The 26,746-nt window shown below is 41.3% G+C and overlaps 3 protein-coding genes across 12 annotated transcripts in view; 2 read left to right on the top strand and 1 right to left on the bottom strand.

The window, feature by feature from the left end:
• Positions 1-11,515, top strand: part of rhea (Talin_middle and talin-RS domain-containing protein rhea) — a 33,784-nt gene extending 22,269 nt beyond the window's left edge. For 5 of the 7 annotated variants that reach the window (XM_068293997.1, XM_068293999.1, XM_068293998.1 and 2 more), the window contains 7 exons: positions 20-4,607; positions 4,684-4,874; positions 7,680-7,796; positions 7,867-8,382; positions 8,820-9,491; positions 9,729-10,348; positions 10,407-11,515. In XM_068293997.1, the coding sequence (XP_068150098.1) occupies positions 20-4,607; positions 4,684-4,874; positions 7,680-7,796; positions 7,867-8,382; positions 8,820-9,491; positions 9,729-10,348; positions 10,407-10,659 (6,957 nt within the window). In that variant the 3' untranslated portion in view covers positions 10,660-11,515. Of the gene's footprint in view, positions 1-19; positions 4,608-4,683; positions 4,875-6,689; positions 7,323-7,679; positions 7,797-7,866; positions 8,383-8,819; positions 9,492-9,728; positions 10,349-10,406 lie in introns of those variants that run through there. The other 2 variants (XM_068294002.1, XR_011032938.1) reach the window with 2 other exon arrangements.
• Positions 11,516-14,748: 3,233 nt separating this feature from the next.
• Positions 14,749-26,598, top strand: Myo61F (Myosin 61F). Of its 3 annotated transcripts, XM_068293793.1 has the most exons (8): positions 14,749-14,944; positions 15,123-15,229; positions 22,805-22,949; positions 23,199-23,314; positions 23,380-23,842; positions 23,908-26,171; positions 26,231-26,330; positions 26,400-26,598. In XM_068293793.1, the coding sequence occupies exons 3-8, from the start codon at positions 22,824-22,826 to the stop codon at positions 26,412-26,414; spliced, it is 3,084 nt and encodes a 1,027-aa protein (XP_068149894.1). In that variant the 5' UTR covers positions 14,749-14,944; positions 15,123-15,229; positions 22,805-22,823; the 3' UTR covers positions 26,415-26,598. The 3 variants fall into 3 exon arrangements, with proteins under 3 accessions (XP_068149894.1, XP_068149895.1, XP_068149893.1); XM_068293794.1 differs by lacking the exon at positions 15,123-15,229 and having other exon boundaries at positions 14,750-14,944; XM_068293792.1 differs by lacking the exons at positions 14,749-14,944; positions 15,123-15,229 and adding an exon at positions 21,121-21,270.
• On the bottom strand, positions 18,297-19,222 carry LOC137579977 (uncharacterized). Of its 2 annotated transcripts, XM_068293888.1 has the most exons (3): positions 19,187-19,222; positions 18,941-19,102; positions 18,297-18,847 (listed from the first exon to the last, which is right to left on the bottom strand). In XM_068293888.1, the coding sequence occupies exons 1-3, from the start codon at positions 19,215-19,217 to the stop codon at positions 18,402-18,404; spliced, it is 639 nt and encodes a 212-aa protein (XP_068149989.1). In that variant the 5' UTR covers positions 19,218-19,222; the 3' UTR covers positions 18,297-18,401. The 2 variants fall into 2 exon arrangements, with proteins under 2 accessions (XP_068149989.1, XP_068149988.1); XM_068293887.1 differs by having other exon boundaries at positions 18,297-19,102.
• Positions 26,599-26,746: the final 148 nt, after the last annotated feature.

Here is a 26,746-nt window from a genome sequence, read left to right as displayed (position 1 = left end):
TATGATTTTGGCTTTTTAGGCTCCCATCCAAGAGCTAGGCAGCGACTTGAGGTCAATTGAGTGGCGTGAAAATACTCTGGATACCTCTAAGCAGGCAGTTAGCAGCCATGTTGCTACTATGAGTGCAGCTACAGCCCAGATTATCACAGCATCGCAACCTGATGAAGTGGATACAGAGGCCATTTCCGCATCTGTCTCGCAAATCGCCCAAACAATTCCCGAGGTAACCAAGGAGGTGCGTCTAATAGCCGCTCTAATGGAGAACGATTCGAATGGAGACCAACTGTTGGAAGCAGCTCGCAATCTTTGCAATGCCTTTAGTGATCTACTCAAAGCAGCTGAACCCGAAAGCAAGGAGCCACCTCAGCATTTGATTAATGCTGCCAGTCGAGTGGGCGAAGCCACCACACATGTCCTCAGCACCATTGCCGAAGAAGAGGTGCCAGAGAATCGTGATTTGCATGATATGCTCTTGGCTCTGGCAAAGGCGGTGGCCAATACTACAGCTGCATTGGTTTTGCGTGCCAAAAACATTGCTGCCAGCTGTGAGGATGAGCAAGCCAGAAATCGTGTCATTGGAGCAGCCAGCCAATGTGCCTTGGCCACGAGCCAGCTTGTGGCCTGTGCTAAGGTGGTGGCTCCCACTTTGCACAATGCTGCTTGTCGCGAACAATTGGAGGCAGCGGCCCGAAATGTAGCCAGAGCTGTTAACTCTTTGTGCGAAGTCTGCAATGAGGCCAGCAACGATCCTAAATTGAAGGCGGACCTTTTGGCCGCAGCCAGAGATGTTTCCAAGAGCCTTACCGATATGCTGGAACATGTTAAGCTGAGCTCCCGCGAGCATGCCAATCGTACTAGTCAGGAATTGAGTCCGGTGGAGAATGTCATTATTGGCACTGATATTCTAGTGTCCACCAATGATCCCCAGGAGATGGTGCGTCATGCCCGCACTTTGGGTCAAACAACAGCCCAACTTATCCAAAGCATCAAGGGCGAGGCGGATCAGCAGCAGGATGCAGATATGCAGCGTCGTCTCTTGTCTGCAGCCAAACAGTTGGCAGATGCTACCGCCAAATTGGTGGAGGCTGCTCGCCTCTGCTCCTCCAATCCAAATGACGCGGACAACCAGAACGCCTTACGTCGGGCAGCTGAGGAATTGCGTGAGATAACCACAACTGCAGCCAATACTCCAGCAATGAAGCGAGGATTGATACAACGTTTGGAGTATTGCTCCAAGCAAGCTGCTTCGGCTGCCACCCAATGCATCTCGGCGGCCCAGAATGCCGTGCAGCACAGCCAAGACCATCAGACGAAGGAATCACTGCTCCAAGATTGCAAGAGAGTGGCGGACACTATCCCAAGGTTGGTTACCTCAGTGAAAACGACACGTGCCCAACCGGATGATGCACATGCTCAGCTAAATCTCATCGAAGCAGCTGAACAGTTTATTGAACCAGCTCTCCAGGTTTCGAAATCTTCTCGAGCCTTGCAGCCTACAGTTACCGATATACCATCAGCGGCGCAGCTTTCCAAGAGTGCCCTTCATTTGGGCCAAAGTGTTTCCGAATTGCATTCGGTGGCACAGCGTGCCCGTGATGCATGCGGCGGTCAGGAATTGGAGTCCGCCTTGGAAGCAGTGAGGAAGCTGCATCATGTCCTGGACGACACACGACAAGCGGCACTGGCAGGACAATTGATTCCTTTGCCAGGAGACACTGTAGACAATACGGCTGATGAATTAAGAAAATCGGCCAAGAATGTGGGCATAGCCTTAAGCCAATTGCTGTCATCAGTTTTACAGAATCAACACAGCTATGCAGGCTCAGCCGGTCGGGATACTGCCCTTGCTCTGGGAGACTTTACCAAGAGTGTACATGGAGTGGCTGCTACTACCCAAAATCCAGCAATTATTGATTGTGCCGATGATGTTGTGACCAGTTCGGCCAGACTTATCGAAGAGGCCCAGCGTACGCTCCAGGGTCTGGCAGATCCACAAGCTCTCACCCAGGCAGGTCGAGACGTCACTGGTGCCCTCTCCCGCACTGTAGACTGTATACCCGGTCAGCATGAGGTAGATGTAGCTCTGAGGAATGTCAGCGATCTTAGCGAGATTCTTTGCATGAGCGAGTTCCCACCATCGACGCGTCCCTATGCAACCCTTCAGTCGGAACTTAAGCAAATGGCAGAGCAATTGAGTAGCTCTGGGGGTCAGATTGTTGTCTCCTATGCCTCTCCAGCGTCCCTGGCCGAAAGCAGTCACAACTTTGCAGCCAACTACAGAGATCTGCTATCGGTCAGCATGGAAATGGCCGGTCAGACACAAGAAGAATCTGTTCGCTCTCAGATTATAGAGTGCCTTCGCCATGTGTCCACTCAGTCGTGCTCCTTGCTGTCTACAGCGAAATCAATTGCAGCCGATCCTGGCCAGCCAAATGCCAAGAATCTATTGCATGCTGCTGCACGCGGCGTCACAGAGAGCATCAATCAGTTGGTAGACGCCAGTATTCAATCCGCGCCCGGCCAAAAAGAATGCGACAATGCAATGAGAAACATAGAGGCACTTCGCCGTATGCTGGACTATCCCCATGAACCCATTAATGAGTTGGGCTACTTTGATTGTGTGGAACAAGCAACCGCAAAGTCAAGGAATCTGGGCTATGGCATCTCCGAGATGATCAACAATGCCAAACAATCGCAACATGTGGAATTCAGTCAATCTGTGAACAATGTCAACGATTCCATTCAGGGACTGATGGAAAGTTCATCGCAAGCGGCCTACCTCATTGGTGTTTCGCATCCCTCAAGCGTTGCCGGTCGTCCGGGCATCATTGATCAAGCTCAACTTACCTGGGCCTATCAGGGCATTCGTCAACATTGCGACATTGTTAGCAGCCAGCAATCCACCAAGCCACAAATGATATCTGCTCTCACAGTCATTGCCAAGCACACCAGCTATCTGTGCTCCATTTGTCGCCAGGCCTCGATGAACACATCCAATCCGGTGGCCAAGAACGAGTTTATTGTCTTGGCCAAGCAGGTTGCTACCGCCACTTCGGATCTAGTGCAGGCAATCAAAGCCATTGAAGAGCAACCAGCTGGTGGAAGCCGCGAACGTTTGGTGGAACCCCTGCTGGAGGCTGTAAAGGCAGTTCGCCAGTATGCCTCTAGTCCTGAGTTTATTTCCATTCCGGCCAAGATATCAGCGGAGGGTAGGAAAGCCCAGGAACCTGTTATCCAGGCTGGTCGCGGTGTAATCGATGGAGTTGTACAAATGGTCAAAGCAGCCAAATCCCTGGCTCTATCGCCGGACAATCCACCGGTCTGGCAGCAACTCTCCATGCACTCCACACCCGTATCGGAGTCTGTGAAGCGTCTGGTGGACAACATTCGTGACAAGGCCCCAGGACAAGCGCAATGCGAACAAGTTCTTCACACCCTTGGAACATGTACTCGAGAATTGGATAGCTGTGCTCTGGCAGTGAATGCCCAAGGTTTGAGCCAGAGGCGGGACAATAATCTACATGGTTTCAGTGGGCAGACGATGAACTCGGCAGCGGAGCTGGTTGACAAATTGGAGCCGATTCGTGTGGCTGGCAAGAACAATGCCGAACAGCTGGGTCATGCTGTGGGTGAGATTTCCCGTTATGTGGTGCCCATGGTAAATGGTGCCATTGGAGCCTGCACCCATATCGTCCACAGTCAACAGCAGATGTCGTTGATTAACCAAACCAAGTCGGTTGTGGAGAGTGCCATTACATTAGTGCAATCAGCCAAAGATTCAGCTGGTAATCCGCGTGCAACCCATGCCCATCCACGCCTGGACGAGGCAATCGATGGTACAAGAGAGGCTATACAGGAATTGCAGCAAACTGTCGAGAAGATTAATGCTGAGACAGGCATCGTTACGGGACTTATGGATCAGGTGAATAGATCAATTACCCGTCTTACCGATAAAAGGCAATCCCTGCTGAATGCCTCATATCTGGATGCCTATGTGGACTATCAGACACGCATGGTGGCCAGAGCTAAAGAAATTGCCAGCCTGGCCAATGAGATGAATGCCAAGAGCAGCGTGGAGCCAGCAGCTTTGCCACAATTGGCGGTCGACATGACCCAACACTATCAACAACTAACCCAGGATTCGGTGGGAGCTAGCACTACAACCACCTCACCAGACGTGGCCATGCGCATTCGCAGCACAGTCATTGATCTGGGTCGTTCGGTTAGCTCCATGATTAGTTCGTCAGCTGGTGGAGCCCGGCCCAACGATGTGAGTGCCCAGAAGGAGATTGCACGCAATGCGCGAGAAGTTTCCGAGAAAGTGGCCCAAGTTCTGGCAGCTCTACAGGCCGGCTCTAGGGGCACTCAGGCTTGCATAAATGCCGCCCATACGGTATCCGGTATTATTGGCGACCTGGACACAACAATTATGTTTGCCACTGCCGGCACTCTACACTCGGATGGCGATGGCAGCTTTGCCGATCATCGTGAACACATTTTGCAGACAGCCAAGGCTCTCGTGGAGGACACCAAAGTTCTGGTTACTGGCGCTGCCGGTACTCAAGATCAATTGGCCACTGCCGCCCAGAATGCTGTATCGACCATAAGTGAGTACAGATTATTTAAGTTTATGGCGAATCGAAATGGATTTTAATAAAATCAACTTTTGTTTTTCCTTGTTAGCTCAACTGGCCGAGGCTGTTAAACGTGGCGCCTGCTCTTTGGGCTCCTCTCAACCGGACTCGCAAGTTATGGTCATCAATGCTGTTAAAGATGTGGCCTCTGCTCTGGGTGATTTGATTAATTGCACTAAATTGGCATCGGGCAAGTCCATTAATGATCCCTCAATGCAGGATCTGAAGGAGAGCGCCAGGGTGAGTTGAGTTTTCCAAATTTCTTCCTTGTCTGTCTCTTTCTCTCTCTCTTTCTCTGTAGTTTTTTTTATCTCTCTCTTACTCTCTAATTATTAAATTCTCTTGCTATAAAGCTTTCGTTGTTGTGGCTTTTAGTAATATATTTTAGTAAATTATTGTTTGATTATTTTTATTTACATATTTATTTTTATTTTCCTCTTCACTCACCAAAATTGTAACTGACTTGATGTGGTTATGGTTTCCTATACAGTGAGGGAAACTGAAAAAGTTTTCAGATTGATATGTAATCGAAGATGTTCCTAATTTCCACATGTGTCATGACGAATAACGAAGCATTCATTTGGAATGTTATATACATACATATGTATGTATGATGGTCAACATTCTGGAAATAGAAGAACATCTTTGAATATTTGTAAATTGAGAGGTTTTGTTGGGTTTTTAATACAACCACATACATACATGGGATGATTTCTTAATTTATTTAATACTATAAACATTAATTTAACGATATTGATCTCTTCTTGATCGCTTCTACATCCTCTGCAAAGAATATAAATCTATATTCCGATAATAATCGCACCATACACACATCTATACACCCATACACATAGACACACACACATAAATATACATAAATGTTGTTTATGGCTATTTGGAAAATAAGAAAAACAAATGGCTTTTGGCACTCATTCATATCTAAATCAAGAACAAAAACCACATAACTTCCAAATCCATAAAATACAATAAAACAACAAATAATTGTGTGGTATTTTGTGTAACCAACTTTTCCACTTTCTGACCATTGCCACTGCTACCTTTACTGCTGCTGTTGCTGCTGCTGCTGTTGCCTGTTTCTGTTTCCCTGTTGTTGTTGTTTTTTTTTTCTGTATGATTGTTGTAACTGACCACAAAAAATGCTGCGCACAAGAGCAAGACATCATAAAAATGCGCCATTTGGATCGGCTGCTTCACATTTCTTTTCAACACCCACCAAATCCACAGCTCTCTCTCTCTCTCTCTCTCTCACTCATCTGTTTTCTTCTCGTTGTTGCAGTTACTATTTTAAGGCTTTTCAACTTGTTTTTTTCATGTTATTAATATTTTCAATGTTTAACCCAAAAAGAACACACACAAACATACACAAAAGATATCTACATATGTATACATACAAAGAGACTTCAGATTTCTCTTGCCCAATATATTTCTTTTTTGTAAAGATATAATCTACCACCCTGGCACCCAGGATTCTAAGTCCTTTGGTCATCCATCCATCCCTCTTGGTCATTGCTCTGCATGCAATTCGCTGCGCTGCGCTCTCTCAACCAACCAACCCACCCACCCATCCACCCTATCCAATATCAGTTACAACCACCAACCCACAACCTATGTACCTACCTACTACCTCCCTTTCTAATTTTCCCATTTTCCTCCTACACCTTCAACATTTGTATAAAGAAAATCAAAGGGAAAAAAAAAGCATAAATTGTTGTACGTTTCTTTTTCGTTTTTTGCTAATTTGTTGTGCCTTCGACATCTCTGCTCTTCTCTTTTCCCCGACACACACACACACACACACAATATATACACATACATATTTTACATACATACAAAAACACATACAAACATGAAAATCCCTCATGAACTGTACAAAATGCAAATCGAATTCAATATCGCCTCCACGCCTCCTACTCCTTCTCTTCATGCGCTGCTCTCGCTGTGGAACAAATAAATCTGCTATCAAAATCGATATCAAAATCCATTCATTCATTATAAAAAAATCAAAATGAAATGAAAATAAAATAATTCAAGCAGACACTGCAAGATGTTTGCCAAGCAGCAACTGCCCAGAAAGGCGGCCATTTAGAAACTAACCCATACACCACAGACATCCGTATCTGTGCCCAGCATCAGCAGCCGCATCATCAGCCGCAGCCGCAGCCACAGCAGCAACAACAACAGCAATATCCGCAACATCAACAACAAGAACAACAACAACAGCAGACAGCAATGGCAATGGAATCATGAGTCATTACTGTGGGGCGGGCATCATTTGACGAAATTCAATCAATTTATTAACTATCTACCATTAAATCATTGCACAAATATATACATGCATAAATTAAAATATCTCGAAATAATATTTTGAAACCAAATATTGTAAGAGAACTTTTTAGATGCTGGCTCATGGTTAATTTTGTTCAATTTGGCAATGGATTTAAGCAGTTGGATTGTTAATGTTGACAGTCAGGAACACGCACAACAAAACAAAAACAAACACATCAAAGATGTATGAACATTATTGTTTGGTCCAATCGATTGGAAATTGGACGTAGTATTGTTTTTTATTCAATTGTCTACTTGTTTTTGTCCATTGCCCCGCCCAGCATCTAGAAGTACTCCTTCTATATGTCTATTAAATGTCGTCCCATCTAAACGAAAGAAACAAAAGATTTCAATTTAAACATAACAATTCTTAATTTTTGAATTATTAATAAAAGTCAATTCATAAACGAATATCATATATTTTAATTTATTCGTATTTAGTGCCAAAAGCCATTTATTTACATAAATACATATGTAGCTTATCATAGTAGTTCATATCCTGTCTATTTCGTAGATCGTATGTCGTATATCGTAGACCGCATATTACCTATCGTAGATCATAGACTCTATTATACTTTATTTATACTGTACTTAGTTAAACAACAACAACAACAACTCTTCAATCTTCATTCCTTTTTACTCAAGCATTAATCCCAAACATATTTGCCAACCATTTTTACACTTTTAAAATCCAATTAGGTGATGGTATTGAACGTCTCCTCATTGCTTAAGACTGTCAAGGCTGTGGAGGATGAGCATACACGTGGCACCAGAGCCATGGAGGCGACCGTCGAGGCAATTTCTCAAGAGATTCGAGTAAGTTTCAAAATTCAATCACAATTTGTTGCACTTATTAATTATCTGCTTATTTTCAATTAATTTCTAGGCCATGCAGACTCCACCACCAGTGGGCAGCCCACAAGTGGGACCCGAGGATCTTATACGTGTCACCATGAATGTTACGGCAGCCACAGCCAAGGCAGTTGCCGCTGGTGCTTCAAACTTGCAAACGGATATTGTAGCTGCTGCCAATTTGGGTCGTCGTGCCATTTCGGATATGTTGATTGTATGCCGTTCGGTGGCCTGGAATTGTGCCGAAACCGATGAGCTGCGTATACGGACACTGGAGGCTGGCACTGCTGTAGGTGAATCCTATAGAGAACTCTTGAATGGCATTCTGCACAATTGCAGTGCCGATGATCGCATGCATTTGTCACGCCGTGTGGCCAAATGTGTCACTGATCTCGTTGCCATGGCTAGACTATTAAAGGGCTCGGATTGGATAGATCCCGAAGATCCCACTGTAATAGCTGAGAATGAACTATTAGGTGCAGCTGCGTCGATTGATGCGGCAGCCAAGAAATTGGCATCATTGAGGCCACGTCGTCAAGCGGATGTTAAGGTAGGCATGCCAAGTGCTTTTTTGTATTCGCTTTTCATACTTATACATTTGTATAATACGCGCATAATGGTGAATGACTTATTAACTCCAACATTTAATTCTAATGTCATGATCGGTACTCATTGCTAGTGTTTAAGCGGTGCTTGAATTTACCTCTAACTTGCCCTCTCATCTGCCCACCAAAACGAACTAATTGATGGTCCCAGTGAGATATGTTTGATATTCTTGGTTGTTACATTCAAAAGTTCACCCAGGAATCAAACATATTATTACTGTGATCGTCGGAATCTACTAAAAACCAATTATCAATCTAAAACAAAACTAAACCCCAAATGGTGATTGCCATCGATCGATGGACAACTTGTCAATTGTCTTTTCAACGGCTTAAACTAATTCTCTAATTGATTATTGTTTTTTTTATATCTTTCCTCACTTAGATTGAACTGGATGAGAATATGAAGTTTGATGAAATGATTTTGGAAGCTGCGAAGGGCATTATGGCTGCCTCCGCTGCCTTGGTACGCGCTGCCAATGCTGCTCAGCGTGAACTTATTGACCAGGGCAAAGTGGCTCGTCGTCCTCTAACCAGCTCTGATGACGGCCAATGGTCTGAGGGTCTCATTTCGGCTGCTCGTCTTGTCGCTGCTGCCACACATAGCTTAGTGGAGGCTGCGCAAAATCTGGTGCGAGGCGTGGGCACTGAGGAAATGCTTATTTCTACTGCCAAGCAGGTGGCAGCATCCACTGCCCAGCTATTAATTGCCTGTAAAGTGAAATCCAATCCAAATTCGGAGGCTGGACGTCGCCTTCAGGCAGCGGGCAATGCGGTGATTAAATCCACCGACAATCTGGTGCATGCAGCCCAGCAGGGACTGGAAGCGGAAGAGGAGCACTCGCTCAAGATTAACACATCGATGGTTGATGGCATGGCACAAGAGATCAATGCCCGTTCTGCCGTGCTGCGCAAGGAAAAAGAATTGGAAGAGGCGCGACAACGTCTGAAACATGTGCGACAGGCCCAGCGATATGCAAAGAATGCCCAGGGCTTTACCACCGACGAAAGCGACACGGAATATGCCTATGGAAACCACAACAAGAGTCAGAACAATGTATGAACCATTTTCTTTCAAAGATTTCTAGTTTAGGGCTTTAATATTTTTGTTTGAAAATAGTTATCTGACTGCACCAACAATTGGCATTGAGATGGATAGCAAATTTGGGGTCACCAGTTTTGTCACAGTAGTTTTAGTTATTCTCTAACCTGGTGTAGGGTCTTAGCTAATCTAACAAATAATCTGTCTAACCAACCGAATTTCTTTATCTCTTCTAACCCTTAACCCTAACAGACTTTGGGTCGTAGCGGTTACTATGCGTCCAGTGAGATGCCCAGCTCACCCAGCTATTACACTGGCAGCCAACAGCAACAGCAGCAGCAGCAGAAGCATCACTATAATTATGCGAGTCCCCAACCTCAGCATTTCCATCTGCCAGAAGCGGTGTCTCCCCCACCAGTCAATTACTACCCACCAATGGAGGACACAAACGGAGACTTTCCACCACCACCGCCGCCATTGTCCACGACCATATCTAACATGCAAACCGCCACTACAGGTCACAGTTTTCGCCCTAACCCCAAGCTAACAGCCAATGCAGTGCCACGACCCTATCCGGGTAGTCCTGGCGGCAGCAATGGCCTAACTACCACACCAACCGGCGGCAGATTGTCGCAGCCAAGCACACCCACTAATGCCAACTACCAGCATAGCTTTGAATCGTCCAGCATTAAAACGCAAAACTCATCCCCATCTGCTGTGCCGCCACCGCCTCCACAGAAGCCCAATGTGAATCGCAATCTGGAGGCGTGCGTCAAAGATCTGCATGACAAGACCTTTGGTCAGGGCGGTGTTGTACAGCTAACAGGCGGAAATGCCTATCCTGGTCAAAACTACGAGGGTTACACGTCTAGGTATGTCTAAATGACAACATCTGGATTGACATGTTTTTAATCTTTTCATTTCAATTAGATACGAAACGCGCAACTTTGACAAGTCAGCGAACAATACCAGCAGCAGCAGTAGTGAACTGGTCAAACCCTTGGAATCGAGCTTCTCCCAAATGACAGTCAATACGGATGGCGGCAAGATCAGCGTTATCGATCAGGGATCAGAGAGACTAACCTCAATGACCCAACGGGTAATGGAACGTAAATCCTACACAACAACAACAGAATCCCGCTCGGAAACCAAAACGGAGAAGCATAGTTTTCGATTGGAATAATGAATAATAACGTAATTCATTATGTTATTCTTGTTGAATTGGGAATGGGAAATGATGACCATGTTGATGTTTGCCAAAAGTGCTTTTAACATTTACGAACACACATAAATACTAATAGAAATAATTTAATATTAATTATAATTAGCTACTAGCGAAACTACGTCTATATATCTATAATATCTATCTATCGACCTATCTATCTATCTATCTATCTCTTTATACCAGCATAATCGGCTTAATAATATTAACCTTATAATCCCAATTTGGCAGTTTTATGCAAGTTTCTATGTTTTCGTAAATCTGTTGTATACGTGTTTATTCGCCAATTGATTGCCAATCAATCATCTATATATATATTTATATACCTTATAATACATAAAACAGAATATTGGAGCTTAACACTAATCAAATGCGCAGACCTCAAAATATATACCAGCAAAAAAAAAAAATGATTTCTGTTAACCGACTTATGTCCCATATTATTACTACCATTTACAATTTTGGTTCTTCAATTTGTTGTTATTTCAATGCAATTCATTATTGTGCACTAAACACTAAAAACAATTTATTTTAATATAACTTAATTTTAGTTATTTCAACACACGTTTTGTCCCAGAGCAAACCATTTGTTTTTCACTAAGCATTATGATAACTTTCAAAAGTGAAAGAAAATATTGTCTATGTAAAGTTCATTGTATCTTTGATATATGTATACCCTATAATATTTTTGGCTTCATAATGTTTGCTTTCCTTTTGTATATACGTACATATGCAAGTCGTGTATGCAAATTGTGTAATTCAATTGTGTACTTTTTTTTTGTAAATTAATAAAAGTCAATATAACAATCACGTAAAACCCCTATCAGAAAAATTTTACTCATCAATATTTTTAAATGATCCAGACTCTCCCTTGATAATTTTTAAGAAGGACAACCCAATAGTCCTCTCCTGATTATCTTTTAGAAGGACAACCCAATAGTCCTGCGAATTGGCAAGGTATTGCTGCTTTCATATATTTGTGAAATTGTTGCATAGTTTCAGGCGCAAAAGTTTCTTATGGCCGAATTAAAAGTTTGCGGTGCCCACTTTTATGCTATTTTCTAGTTTATACAATCTAACTACAGAATTCAATGATATAATTAATCTGCAAAGAAGGCAACGTCTCCCGTAAGAGACATTACGCTTTTAAGGGACCACTGGAAACTATACACAGATTGCTGACTGTGTAGCAGTTGAGGAAACCCTGAATGCAATAGAGTCGTCTACCAGGAAGGTAAATGTTTACTATTACTACTCGGGCCCAAAACGCGCTTAAACTACATAATTTTGGTATCAAACGAAAGAGAAAAATTGCACGAGCACGACCTAATATTTTTAGCGGGACTATAGCTAAAAGTAGCTTTTTCCGGCTAAAAAAGCGGTAAATGTTTATTACTACTCGGGCCCAAAACGGGCTTAAACTACATAATTTTGGTATCAAACGAAAGAGAAAAATTGCACGAGCACGACCTCAGGTGCGCCTTGGCGATTTATTTCGTAGTTTTTGAGTAATTAACAAAAGAAAATTAATATTTTTAGCGGGACTATAGCTAAAAGTAGCTTTTTCCGGCTAAAAAAAGCTGTTCAATTTTGAGATGGTGTTGCCGAATGCCGAATTTTGGATACTCGAATACGCGGGCTTTTTGAATCTTTTGTTAGCACTATTCTCAACAAACGAAAATATTGTTGAGTTTACAATATTTCTTGATTTTATGGAACAAATATAGTTTAGAATACAATATTCGGCTGCCAGAGCAGCCGAATATTCCTCGACTTTTGAGTTTAGATTAAAATATTTGGTAAATGTTTACTATTACTACTCGGGCCCAAAACGCCCTTAAACTACATAATTTTGGTATCAAACGAAAGAGAAAAATTGCACGAGCACGACCTCAGCTGCGTCTTGGCGATTTATTTCGTAGTTTTTGAGTAATTAACAAAAGAAAATTAATATTTTTAGCGGGACTATAGCTAAAAGTAGCCTTTTCCGGCTAAAAAAGCTGTTCAATTTTGAGATGGTGTTGCCAAATGCCGAATTTCGGATACTCGAATACGCGGGCATTTTGAATCTTTTGTTCGCACTATTCTCAACAAACGAAAATATTGTTGAGTTTACAATATTTCTTGATTTTATGGAACAAATATAGTTTAGAATACAATATTCGGCTGCCAGAGCAGCCGAATATTCCTCGACTTTTGGGTTTAGATTAAAATATTTGGCTACCAGGGCAGTCAAACAGCGCGCCAAATAAAAAATAGCGTTTGACAACACTGAAATCTAGCTTTACCCGATTTTTCCACTTTTCAACACTGAAATCTCGAGTAGTAATAGTAAACATTTACCCAAAGAAGCAACTGATTCGGGTTCAGTAATTTTAAAGAGTTTGGGGAGGCTTACTTTTAACAGTTCTTTTTCGGCGCGGTTCGCTTGCAAAGCTTTCAGTTCAAAGTCGATAACTCGATGGGAGTCCAGCAGAGCTTAAAGCATTCGATTGGCAAGAGTCACTTCGCGCGCGCCATATCGCCGCTCAGCTGTTTGTGCGAATTTTTCCTCTTCTCTCTTAAGAGAGTAAAACGTGCGAACACGTTGCGGTTTGCCTCATCGTTTGGGATCAATGGTTGCGGTTGGCCGCAATGGTTCGAAGTTCGATGCTTTTGCTGCATTTTCGCTCTTTTGTTGCATGTTCGACTTGAATGGCTCGTGTTCGACGTGGTTTCAAGGAGTTCGGTGAGGTTCGGAAGGGTATTCGTAGGAGGTTCACTTTTTAAAGCGTTTCGACACCTTACTTACTTTTTACTAATTGTTTCATAACACTTGTTGCTACTCCCAATGTCGTAACAAAGGATTCCAAACTATTTAAGAAGGCACAGGTGGACAAGAATAACCGCTCAGCTTTTGTTTGGAAGAGTGATCTAACGAGTGCGTCCATAACTTGGCTCAAGATCAAGAGCTCTACGTGCGCTTGGGATCAAGTTGATGGCAGTTATGGTCTATCCCAATTCGATGGATTCTGTGACCTGAAAATGAACAGTTCTCTAGTTAGAGAGGAATTTGAGGAGTTGAATTTGGCGTCCAAAGAATTTGTCTGTGTTGGGCCAATATGATTTCGTCGGCATTCTGACGATGCCATCTTAACGGTGTCTCGGAACAACCCGAGATGTACCAACTGAGCCAGTCAGGCGGAGCACTTGGCATTGATGGTTGGTGGTTTTGCCGAAGCCTTAAGCGAAAATGCTCCGCGATCATTAAGAGAGACATTGAATAGTACACTTTGGCTTCAATGGGACTTTGGTGAAGTCTATTTGAGCTCCAATCAAGTTCATTCGGCTATGGCCTACGTTCTCTCGTTGTTACCTGGTGTGCCTGTGGTGCCAGTCAATTCGGACGAGTATCTGAACGTCACCGAAGTAACTTACAATCATATTGAGGATTTGCGTAAATCTGATTCCCATATGCATGGCGAATTCAAGCTCTACAAAAACGAACCTCTATTGGTCCATTCCAGGTAAGAATATAATGTATAATGTAAATAATTTGTAATATTTCTCTTCTTTCCAACCATTTCACAGAATCAAGACTGGCAATCGCAATCCTGGATACTTGACATCTTTAATCCCAGCGATCAGATTCAGTCTGTTCTTACCCGAAAAGACGACTGTATCTATTCTAAGCGAGAGTTAACCAAAAATAATTTGGTTGGGAAAAAAGTTAAAGAAAAGAAATGTCGTTCTACCAATTGCTTACAAAAAACTAAACTTCAATTCATTCGCATTTTGGAGAATGAAAAAAATGTTTATGGAAGATTCGAATAAATTCACCTTTAATAATGTCATAGAGAATCAAGGCTTTGGCATTGCAAAATCTTTAAGGTGCCCGATTATTATATAAAATATTGATCTTCCTGCTTACAAAAATATATGACATCAGTTTTAATGAGTATGTGAAGAGTATGAGTTAGTCGGCTTTGTGTTTTCTCTACGAGTTCGCTACGAGTTCGATCTGGTTCGATGTGCTTCGTAGCGAACCACCGTTATTTTGTTTTTGTTTTCAAACTGAAGAGTTGTGCGAAAAAATATTTTATAATTTTTGGACAATGTGAATTATAAAATTGAGTTATCAGTTGAGATTTAACTTTGGCAAGGCACGCTTGCGGAGCGCCGCGTTGAGTTCACCCGCGAGATTTGAATATTGTAAATAAAATATTGTTAAGAACCACGAACCAAGACGACAGCACATTCGATCAAGGTTTCTGTTATTCGTGTATTGTAATTGTTTCTTATTTTTATTTGTTACTTTTTTTCTTGTTTTGTTTCGTTTCGTTTTGGGCCCATATTTGAATGCGTAGAGCGTGCCGGTGCTCTGTGCCAAAAGCGACAAAAGCAATAATAAGAATAATAATAATAATAATCATAATCATTTGTAGAGAGCTAAATACGTTACAAAGTCGTTGTTTGCGACGTCGCGCCGGGTCAGGTCTACCGTTAGACCCACACACACACACACACACATACGAAAAAGAAATTCAAACAGGTAGATCACCAATAAAAAACCCAATGACAACAACAACCACCATTTGGGGACACTTTTTTTGAGTGACGGTTGGCTTTAGACATGTTAACCGGGTCATTCATCCAAACGGAGTTCTAGACCAAAAAGGCAAAGACAATAATTTATAGAAACAATATTCGCAGAGATCCTGTCAAGTAACAAATCCTCCATCCTCGCACACATACCCACACACACACACACATACTCACCTAACACACACGCACACACAAACACACATCTCAGAAAACGAAAAAATGTTATAAAAGAGGAAAGAAGACACAGAAAAAGCGGTTCTGCCGGTTTGCCCCTGGTCGTGATCTTCCGTTGGCGTTTTGCTTTCTTCTTTCCTTAGCACGATTTGAACTTGGACACCAAGAAATCTGGTTTATGTTTATGCGAACGTTTAATTGTGAGACACCACACACTCCATTACCAAAATGTACATACACACATACATACATATGCACATATGTACATACATATGTATGTATGTTTGTGAGGATGAACCTCAATTTCATCCAATTCACATTTGCTTATGACTTGACCATTCGCTTCCTGAAGAGAGGATATTAAATGTGGCATTTCCGATATGAGGCCGGCAGAGTGATGAACAGACGATGACCTTACCACCTGAACGAACTCACCTGTCTGACTGTCTAGTTGCCTGCCTTCCTGCCTGTTGCCTCCCCAGTCCTCTGTGTGTGCGTGTTTTTTTTTTTCTTTTAATTTTGTTTGCTTAGGTTTTATAGCAGGAACAAATACAAACAACCCACAATACAACAAAGCTGGGTCAACTTATGAGTAATCGCTACACAGACATACATATGTATGTATGTACATACATACATACATATACAGTATATTGTCGTCCGTTCGCGTTGGTTATTATCAAGGTCTAAAGGCAATATTGAAATTGTATCAAATTTCAATTTTCAACAATTGATTTGACCTATTTCGAGATGCATAAGCTGCTTAACAGAAATACAAAAATAAAAAAGCGACAGTAAATTCGACTTCATTTTAAACATGATTTGGCAAATCTATGAAACAGCTGTTTATACATTTAGGGCCTTCTTCTTCACCCTTTACCCCACCACAGAGATCACCTCAAGTTAGCCAAACTATTTACCTAGCTACATACATATACTTATTGCTTCAATGTCATTGTTTGAATTAAGCCAGTTGGAAATAAGGAAACCCAAAAGAAACCCATTAAGACGCGAAACAAAGACGTTTTTTTGGAAAAATATGATGTAATTTTTCAGTTGAGCATTTGATTTGGTTAATGGGACTCACATATGTATGTGGGTGGGTGAAGAGAGGTGGCATATCCTCCTCTTCTATTTTGCAAATTGTTTTAACATTCTTAATTTATGACCAAATTTTAAAGGCCCCATTGTGTGTCTTTGGTGAATGGGTCTATGCGAATGGGTATGGGCATGGGTGTTGTGGCTTGTGTGTTATCTTTTTATGGATTTTAACTTGAACACTTTCTGTGATACGATGAGAATTGATGGTGTCAGACAGCAGTGTATACCCATACAGGGTGATCTAATCGAACAAATTGCATTATTGATAAGATAATAAATTTTTAGGGGGGGAAACTTCTTCATTCTATGGGCGTATGGTGTATTTCTGCCTCAGCTCTGGGGTATGGCATATATACTTAAAAAAAAAAAAAATATTGCCAAGTGACTGTCAGAAGACGACGTGATCGGGGTCAGCTTGACAAATGGGTATCCACATCCATCCCCAACGTCGATCGACCATGATACATGAAACGTGTTCATGAAAAATTATGGTGAATGAAATAAATTGAAAGTATTTTCTTTTCTTTGACTCGCTTCAAACGTGATCTTTTGCAAACCAAACACTGACTTAATTACAAGACTTCAAATTTATATAAACAAAAATGAAATACATACATATGTATATGGATATGAAATATTCAAATTGTTAGGCTTAGATTAGATATATTTGAAATTCTAAGATCATAAATAAGTAATCGAAAAATTAAAAATGCATTACACGTAGTCAACAAACAAATCCATTAAACTTGGTCGATGAAATCTATATGATATCATACATCCAACAACAACAAAAAGAACAAACGTTGCCAAAAACAAAACAAAAAATCACATGTCATGCCTTACTGGCTGACAATTCTTTGTCATTTCTCCGACTTCTTCTTAAAGTTGCCTGCCTGGAGGTAAATTTAGAGTCAAAAGTGGGATCTCATAATTACAATGGCAAGTGCTGAAAAATGTAAAGTGTCAACTAAGGGGTTTTTTACGTTGAAGTAGCAAAACGAAATCAACAACAGAAACCCCGACAAGACCCCTAAAAAGATTCTCAAAGATTCGACTTTGAGATACTGTCTAACATAAGATCATAAGCTTTAGCTTGATGCATACATACATACTATATGTGTAGGTGCAACTCCATCTCTACATGTTTTTTTTTTTTTTTTTTGGAAATTATTTCATTCGACTGATTCATAGGTTCTTTCTATATACATACATACCCGTATATCATTTCTGGTTATGGAGGGTATTATGACTGATTAAACGTCTGTTTTTTTGTTGTTGTTTTTGTTTTGTTTCTGGTGGTAATGGGGTGTCATAAAATAAGCAACTTCAAGTACGGAAAACATTTCTGCTTCTTCGTGTTGTGTCTTTTTGGCAACAGCTTTTCTGTTTGCAGTTTTCATTTAAAAGCAAATAGTGTAACTGGTAACGAGCTAAGAGTAAACACACATACACACAAAAAAGTATTTAAATAATGGTACTCTCTTGGTAATGGCGATGATGATTGTTTTATGGTCATGAGCAGCAGCAGTAACACATCGAAGTGAAGATCAAGACTTGCCCTGCTATGCGTCAGATCGATGGATGCGTCATCAGAAACCGGCACTGATGGTGGTGTTCCAACTTCCAAGCGGACCCGCGAGTCCGTTCATTGAGCTTCGTTTCGAGCTTCGAAGATTTCGAGTGCTGGCTATAATTAACATAAATATGTGTCACCATCTAAACGAAAGAAATGTTGAAAATTTTCACCGATTCAAGCCAATTTTAATTTAAGTTCAGTTTATTTAGAGTAGTCAAAAAAAAAAATGTGTAATGTGAATGAAAAAAAAATGTAGATGTTGATGTCTCTAGGGCCGAGACATGTTCAGTAGATGATAGAGGGGGAGAACATTTTGGGTTCCCTTGCCATCGATGAGATTATTGGTAGCACTCAGGAATCTAGCCTGAAAGCCAGCTGTGGGCGGTGGCACAATATCATTCGGTCCTGATCCCGGTCCATTGTCACCGGCCTGGGCATTGCTGGAGGCACGATAGTATGGGTAGTATGGATAGCCGGGATAACCAGAGTAGCCGGGGTAATAGTCGTAGCCATAGCCGCCATAGTTGCCCCACTGACCACCATACCATTGATAGTAGGGTGGTGTTGGCGGCGGTGGTGGCGGTGCTGCCCAGGGTCTCTGTGGTGGCGGCGGCGGTGGTGGGGGTTGTGGGTAGACAGGCCATGGCTGATATGGAGTGGGTGGATGGTTATAGCCGCCATAGCCATAGCCATATTGACGTCCATGCTGCTCCTCTGGATAATAGTAATGATGTTGATGCTGTACTGCCGGTTTCGGTGTTGTCGTTGTCGAGCCGGAGGCTACCACCAATTTAATGCCACCCTTACCTATGGTCTTTAGCAGATTCTCATCGATGCCGCGTCCCGATCCAATTGGATCCTCGAGCACTTGCTGCTTATCGGTGCGTGATTGGCCGGGAATCAAACTGTGCTGGACTGGAGCCTTGTCCTGGAAAGCCAAGCCGCTGCCCGCACACAAGCACAGGAGAACTAAAGAAAATGCCAAATTTCATTTAAGATCAGGAACACTTCTTGAGTCGTGTGAAGGACGTCTTCCAGTCTTCTTTTTATTACCTATGCCAATGGCCGTTGCTCTTTGATCCATGTTTGTTGTGGGAATAGCTTTAGAGTGGCAACTGTCATGGCTATTTATACTTCAGGCAAACTAAAACTCTCTCGCTTCCAGAATGCAGTCAGAATCTATTGACTGCAGAATGCATCTTCCTCTAATCTCGTATCTTGGAATGGTTTTCTCATTAGAATATTTAATGCATCCCATACGATTCCATTCCATTCGATGTGATTACGATTCGATTCTATTCGAGACCCAAATTCATAGTCATTATTATCAACGCTGTTGTTGTTGTTTGTTGTTGTTGTTGTAGCTGCTTTCTTCTTGATACCCACTGAAGAACCGTTGCTTTTGTTTCTAATACATCTAATTTGCATACAAATCTTTTGGGTCTTTGGGTAAATTGGTTTTTGTCGCTCAGCGGAAACTTCCAATGCATTCGATTTAAGTTCAATATACCTTCTTCTTCTTCTTCTACATCTTCTTTATTTGTGTGGTGATATATGACGTCATTTATATGCTTATCAAGACAAAAAGGTCGAACCAGATTCAAGAATCAAACTTACCTAAATAGTCACCGAATCTTCTACTATTACATCATATAGAGGAGAGTGGAGTGGACAACCTGTTCCCAATTCAATTAGCTTAAAGAGAGCAAACAAAATTTCATTCTTGATAAAAGAATGTAAGTATAATAACAAAAGGTGTCTGGGAAGAGGGAGCAAAGCTGGGGCCGACCCCAGTCGGGCCCCAAGGGAAAGGAGAATAACAAGAACGAAACTGGACGGAATGTCAATGACTTTACACAGTTTGAGTTTGAAAATATTTTACTTGTATGCAAACTTGTAGCATACTTGCAGGCGCCATTCAATTTAATTTATTATTTAATTGCTGTCAAACGTTTTAAATGCAAAAATATGTTTAGAACAAATGCAATTACTGTCGCAGCCAAATCAATAAAAATCTAAAAATAAAACTTATAGATATATGTATACATAGATCAGCATTGGACCCAAAAACCAAATTAGACCATTCTTGAATCAGTTTGCTTCAATGAATCGAAATTTTAGTAACTTCATAGAGCTCCTGGGAAATTGAAAACTATTAAATTTACAATGACTCTTTGGTTATCCGAATGAGAAAGATGTCAAACATATGTACAGATGTTTGATGATTCATAAGTGAAATACCAAATGATTGTTTCAAAGATCCGTGATGAGAGAGAGTGGGTGCGGGAGGGAGGTTGTTGGTGTGTGCAGCATTTCGAAGAAAATCTGTATATATAACATACAAAATGGTTGAATGTTTACTACAATATATGTGTGTATTTAGCAATGACTTATTTTATTTCGCAAGCTGATAACAATAACGCTAAATATAATGGTGGATGGATGGATGCATGGATGGGTGATCGTGAACTGAATTTGCAACATATTAAATGGAAGTGGAAGCGGAATCTGACTCAGAACAGAACAGTGCGGTTTTGAGCTATCAGTTTCTTTTTTTTTAAATAACGCCATAGCTTAAGAATTTATTTAAAGAGGAAAACAAAAACAAAAGTTAAAAAGTTCTTCTAAAATAATTGTTATGGCTGGTATGTTTTTCTCAGTTTAGTTGCCATTTGAACTTCTTAAGATCAAGAGTGAATCTCGGTAAAGATCGTTTCCTAGACAGTCTCACAATATTCGTGCATGTTAGTCAGGCTCATTCGCGAAAAAAAGAAGAAATAGGGGAAAAAAGCGCACGCACTATCTAATCTGGGGAACTGATTGGCCTATTGCTCTCCTTCATTTCGTACGTCTCGTCCGAACGTCCGTCCCCCCGTCTAGGCTGGTATTGTATATTATCTTTGATAACTGTGCCGACAAGTGACTCTGACGCGAGGCCAATTGATATGTACTATAGTAACTATATGTATTGATGGTTAAAACGTTTCAACCGCCCTCGGATCGAGTTAGTTTGCAAACGCTGTTCTTAACGTGCGGAATATGTGCGAATAAACTTGACCAACATAACATCTCCCATCTTCAGTGTGAAACCAATTGAGAAACTATCAGAAAGGATACACAATGGCCAACAGCAGCAGGTACACGACTATGACTACTGCTAGAATGGAGACTCACTATCGAGGGGCTTATCTTTCATACAATTTGTTGTCGTTACCTTTTGTATATATATTTTTATTTATTTTTTTTTTGTGATTGATGGTCTCCATGATGGTAGAGAAGAGGTACTCCTCCATCTAAACATACTTGAAGTTCTCGATGAGTGTCATTTTATCCAGTTTAACTAGTGTAAATTTAATGTGTTAAGTGCTTACATCATGATTAGCTCTGGTGGCTACGGCCACACCCAAATAAAATAATCGTTTAAGCAATTCGAAGGTCCTCTATAATCCATTTGAGACGATTGCGTAACCATTATACACTATATAGCTACATATATGTACATACATATAGGTATATGGATTTACCAGCCAGCCTCATATCAGCAAAGAAAAAGAAATAATAACAACGATCCAATAAACGCAGCAATAACCCATTTCCATTCCCATTTCCAATCGCCCCCCGTTATTCTACCATGAAATATGACATTGATAAGCTCAGAGCCCAGAGCTATGAATTGCACCTACCTACCAAAAACAAAAAAAAAAGAATTAAATCTATTTATAACCCAAGAATGTGGTACTTTTTTTCCTCCTTTTTATCAAAATCAACTTCAATCTATGTCTATATACATATGTGTATGTATATTGGATTTATCTGAGTTAAGCATTATATGGAATGTGTCTGAATTATTAATTGGTTAGACTATGGTTAGGGCTATAGCCTGGTAAAGCTTTTATTTCCGCATTTGGCAAGTGTCGTAAATTTTTCCTACCGACATACAGCCAAAGGGTCTTAAACTTAAACGTAAATCTTATCAATTCGTATTGGGATTTCGACTTGAGTTTCCAACTTAAGAGGTTCTCTTTCCTAATCACAAATGGTGTTCTAGCCGCATATTCACATGACAACGAATTTAAACAACGAAGAACTGTAGATAAAGGGAATTTTCTGTAGAAATCATTCTTGCTAAATCATTAATGTACAAAAAATACATATGTACATACATACCACAAAAACAAATATTCATTACACAAACATGAGGATACGTTTTTGCCACAAATCTTCCAGGATATAATTTTCAATTCCTTTTTGCTTGTTTATTTCTTTAGTCGGTAGATATATATATAGAAAAACTAAAAGAGAGTCAAGCCCACTATAAGTTCTCGTGATTTCCTGTGATCGACATTAGATTGAGGCTCATCAACAGCACAAAACAAAAGGCCCTTATCAGCGATCTTAGCCAACGACATTCAACGAATTTGTCAAGTGTTTGTATATTTTTATACCCTTCACCAGTAAGGGTATATACATAATTTCAGTTCACATCACATTTTCATATAAAACTACATATATGAATTAGTAAGATTTGTCGATCTATTTGTTACTTTTTCTTGAGGTATACTAGAAAATTAAATTAAAAGAAATATGCAGAAAGAATTTAATTTTCATCTTATATATGTTTATATAATATATATATATGTATATTTTATTTGTGTATCATTGTCGTTTTAGCTCCTCAACTTTACCCAATATGGAGACGAGTTTGCACGAACGCGATCGTGCTGGTTTTCAGGATTTTGTTCTCCTTGAGAACTATCAAAGTGAAGATGCCTTCATTGAGAATCTTAAGAAACGTTTTCAGGAGAACCTTATCTATGTAAGTAGCAGTGGCGCCTTATTCCTTCCGCTTTTGTATGTGAAACGCTCTACTAAGTCTTTCTTAACTCTATTCTCTATCTACAACTCTGTGTCTGTCTCTGTCTCTTTCTTTATCTTTATCTATCTATTTCTGTATTTGTATTTGTCTCTATTCTGTCTATTAGACAGGCTGCTGGAGCTGCGTAAGACTCTTAAGAGTTGTTGAAAACCTATTAACTAATTATTATTAAATTGACTTCCATTTCAGACTTATATAGGCCAAGTCTTGATATCGGTGAATCCCTATAAGGAGCTGAAAATATACACCGATTTGCATATCAAGGCCTACAGGAATAAGCATTTCTATGAGATGCCGCCACATGTGTAAGTACTTGACTCATAGATTAGGTGTTTCGATTCGATGAACTAACGAAATGAATCCTGTCCAGATTTGCTGTAACGGACAATGCTTTTCGTTCACTAATCGAAGAAAATCGCGGCCAATGCGTCCTCATTTCGGGTGAGAGTGGTTCAGGCAAAACGGAGGCATCGAAGAAAGTTTTGCAATACATTGCCGCCTGTTCGGGTCATCAGACCACCGTTGAAGGCGTCAAGGATAAGCTGTTGAAGAGCAATCCAGTGTTGGAGGCTTTTGGCAATGCCAAGACCAATCGCAATGACAATTCCTCCCGTTTTGGCAAATACATGGACATCCAGTTCGATTATAAAGGTGTTCCCATCGGTGGTAATATTTTGAACTATCTGCTGGAGAAATCTCGTGTGGTGGCTCAGATGGGTGGCGAGAGAAATTTCCACATCTTCTATCAACTCTTGGCTGGCGCTGATGCCTCATTACTGCAGGAGTTACGTCTGGAGCGGGCTCTGGACACCTATAGCTATCTAAGTGATGGGGTAAGTTTCAGTTTTTACGCCGAGTATTTGATGCTAAGAAATTATTTTTATTAACACAAACGCAGCTTAAGGGCAGTGTGCCATCAATAAACGATGCAGAGAACTTCAAGTCGGTGCAACAAGCTCTGACGATAATTGATTTCGCTAACGAGGAACAACAAGAGATCTTTAGCATTGTGGCCAGCATATTGCATTTGGGTAATATCAATTTCACTGAGGTGGAAGGCAATGCCCAGGTGAACAGCCGGGATCTAGTGGTCACTGTGTCTCGCCTTTTGGGTGTGAATGCCAGCGAATTGGGTGCTGCGCTGACTCACCGGACCATCGATGCTCGGGGAGATGTCGTCACCTCACCTCTAAATCAAGAGTTGGCCGTCTATGCTCGCGATGCGCTGGCTAAAGCGGTCTACGATCGTCTGTTCTCCTGGTTGGTTCAACGTCTCAACATCTCGCTACAGGCCAAAGAGACCCGTGAGGCTCGCAACAATGTCATGGGTATCCTGGATATCTATGGCTTTGAGATTTTCAACAAGAACAATTTCGAACAGTTCTGCATTAATTTCTGCAATGAGAAATTGCAACAACTCTTTATTGAGTTAACTCTAAAGTCCGAGCAGGATGAGTACAGGAGAGAGGGCATCGAATGGATACCTGTTGAGTATTTCGATAATAAAGTCATTTGCAATCTAATCGAAGAGAAGCACAAGGGCATCATTTCTATTTTGGATGAGGAGTGCTTGCGACCGGGTGAGCCGACAGATCTGACCTTCTTGGAGAAGCTTACGCATAAGCTGGCCGAGCACCATCATTATGTGTGCCACGAGAAGGCACCTACACATATTCAAAAGATCATGCTGAGGGATGAATTCCGTTTGGTCCACTATGCCGGTGATGTGACATACAGTGTGCATGGTTTCCTGGACAAGAACAATGATCTGCTGTTTAGAGATCTAAAGGAGACCTTGAGCAAGGCCGGCAACTCAATTATCCGTTCGTGTTTCCCTGAGCAGGAACTGCGTAGCAAGAAGCGACCCGAGACGGCCATCACACAATTCAAGACTTCGTTGAACAATTTAATGGACATTCTAATGTGCAAGGAACCCAGTTATATCCGCTGCATTAAGCCCAACGATTTGCAGACATCGGGAGTTTTTAATGATGAATTGGTTCTGCATCAGGTGAAATATTTGGGTTTGATGGAGAATTTGCGTGTACGACGTGCCGGCTTTGCCTATCGTCGTAGCTATGAGCTTTTCCTGGAGCGTTATAAGTCGCTGAGTAAGGCCACCTGGCCAAACTATAAGGGACCAGGTGGTGCCAAGGCTGGTGTCCAGCTCTTGGTTAAAGATCTGGGCTATGACAACGAACAATACAGGTTGGGAGAGACGAAACTTTTCATCCGCTGGCCACGTACTCTCTTCGATACGGAGGATGCTTTCCAGGCCAGAAAACATGAAATAGCAGCTATTATTCAAGCTCACTGGAAGGGTCTACTGCAGCGTCGTAAATATCTGAAACTACGCGCCCAGGTCATCATTTTGCAGAGTTATTGCCGTCGTCGTTTGGCCCAGCAAGCGGCCAAGCAGAGGAGGGAAGCTGCCGATAAGATTCGTGCTTTCATTAAGGGATTTATCACCCGAAATGATCCACCAAATGGCTTTAATGAGGACTTCATAGCCAATGCGAAACGTATGTGGCTGCTACGCTTGGCCAAGGATCTGCCCAAGAAGGTATTGGATAAGAGCTGGCCCTCTTGTCCAGCCCATTGTCAAGAGGCTTCAACATATCTGCATCGCCTACACCGCTTACACTTGGCTCGCATCTATCGCCTGGCGTTGACGCCCCAACGTAAACGGCAATTCGAACTTAAAACACTCGCCGAAAAGGTTTTCAAGGGCAAGAAGAACAACTATGCGGCCAGCGTACCGGCTCCATTCGTTGATGACCGCATACCCAAAGACCATATACAGAAGGTCAATGACTTTGTCGCCCGCACGTTTGGCAGCGAACAGCTGAAATACCAATCCTTCTGCACCAAATTCGATCGGCATGGATACAAGTCGCGCGAACGTTTCATTCTCCTAAGTAACACGGCTATCTATGTCCTGGATGGCAAGACTTATAAGCAGAAACATCGCCTGCCACTGGATAAAATTGATTTTACACTAACCAATAATAATGACGATTTAATGGTTATACGTATTCCTCTCGATCTGAAGAAAGATAAGGGTGATTTGATTCTGATTATACCATACATTATTGAATTTGGCACCTATATTATTGATACTGTTGGAACGGCAGGCATTGTCAATGTTGTGGATAGGGATTCGTGAGTGTGAACAATTTTTTGAATTGGTATTTTTCTCTAATGTGATCATTTATTTGCAGACTGGAGCATAATGTGGTAAAGGGCAAGGGAGGGGTTATTGACATTCAAACTGGTGCTGAACCCGGAGTTATGCGTGATAAGAGCGGCCATCTTGTTGTTGTAAGTTTTTTGAGAACTATACTTTAAATGAAAGAAATTAAACCAAATCTTTTTCTGTATTTCTCTTAGACCACTGTCCAATGAGGAATACAATAAAACTATACCACGAAATGGCTTTAAAACAAACGACAATTGTTGTGTATTTATATATATTAAAATTGTGTACTTATGTTATATTTTTCGTTTCGAGTTTATGAATGTATATTGTTTATATAAATGAATGTGAAATGATGAATGTTTTAATTATATGAGAATTTTTGTAACCAAATTAACAACTGTTGCCTATTGCAACTAATGATTTCATTTTGGGTGAACTTATATTTACAATTGGCGGCAAATTTAAATATTTCTACGCGGAGCCATTGGCAACTCTACTAGTTTTGGCGCTGCCATACTTGATTATTATCGATTTGATA

This window comes from Drosophila tropicalis, unplaced genomic scaffold (genome assembly GCF_018151085.1).
Source record: "Drosophila tropicalis isolate 14030-0801.00 unplaced genomic scaffold, ASM1815108v1 contig_805, whole genome shotgun sequence".
NCBI classification, from domain to species: Eukaryota; Metazoa; Arthropoda; class Insecta; order Diptera; family Drosophilidae; genus Drosophila; species Drosophila tropicalis.
Note: the sequence above shows the minus strand (reverse complement) of the source record. Positions and strands in the feature narration are given on the sequence as shown.

Coding starts and splice junctions, on each gene's coding strand:
- LOC137579977 (XM_068293887.1), bottom strand. CDS start 19,217: ATGGATCAAAGAGCAACGGCCATTGGCATAG. Junction 19,103..19,186: donor AGCAACGGCCATTGGCATAG/GTAATAAAAAGA, acceptor CATTTTCTTTAG/TTCTCCTGTGCTTGTGTGCG.
- Myo61F (XM_068293792.1), top strand. Junction 23,315..23,379: donor TATGAGATGCCGCCACATGT/GTAAGTACTTGA, acceptor AATCCTGTCCAG/ATTTGCTGTAACGGACAATG. Junction 23,843..23,907: donor ATAGCTATCTAAGTGATGGG/GTAAGTTTCAGT, acceptor ACACAAACGCAG/CTTAAGGGCAGTGTGCCATC.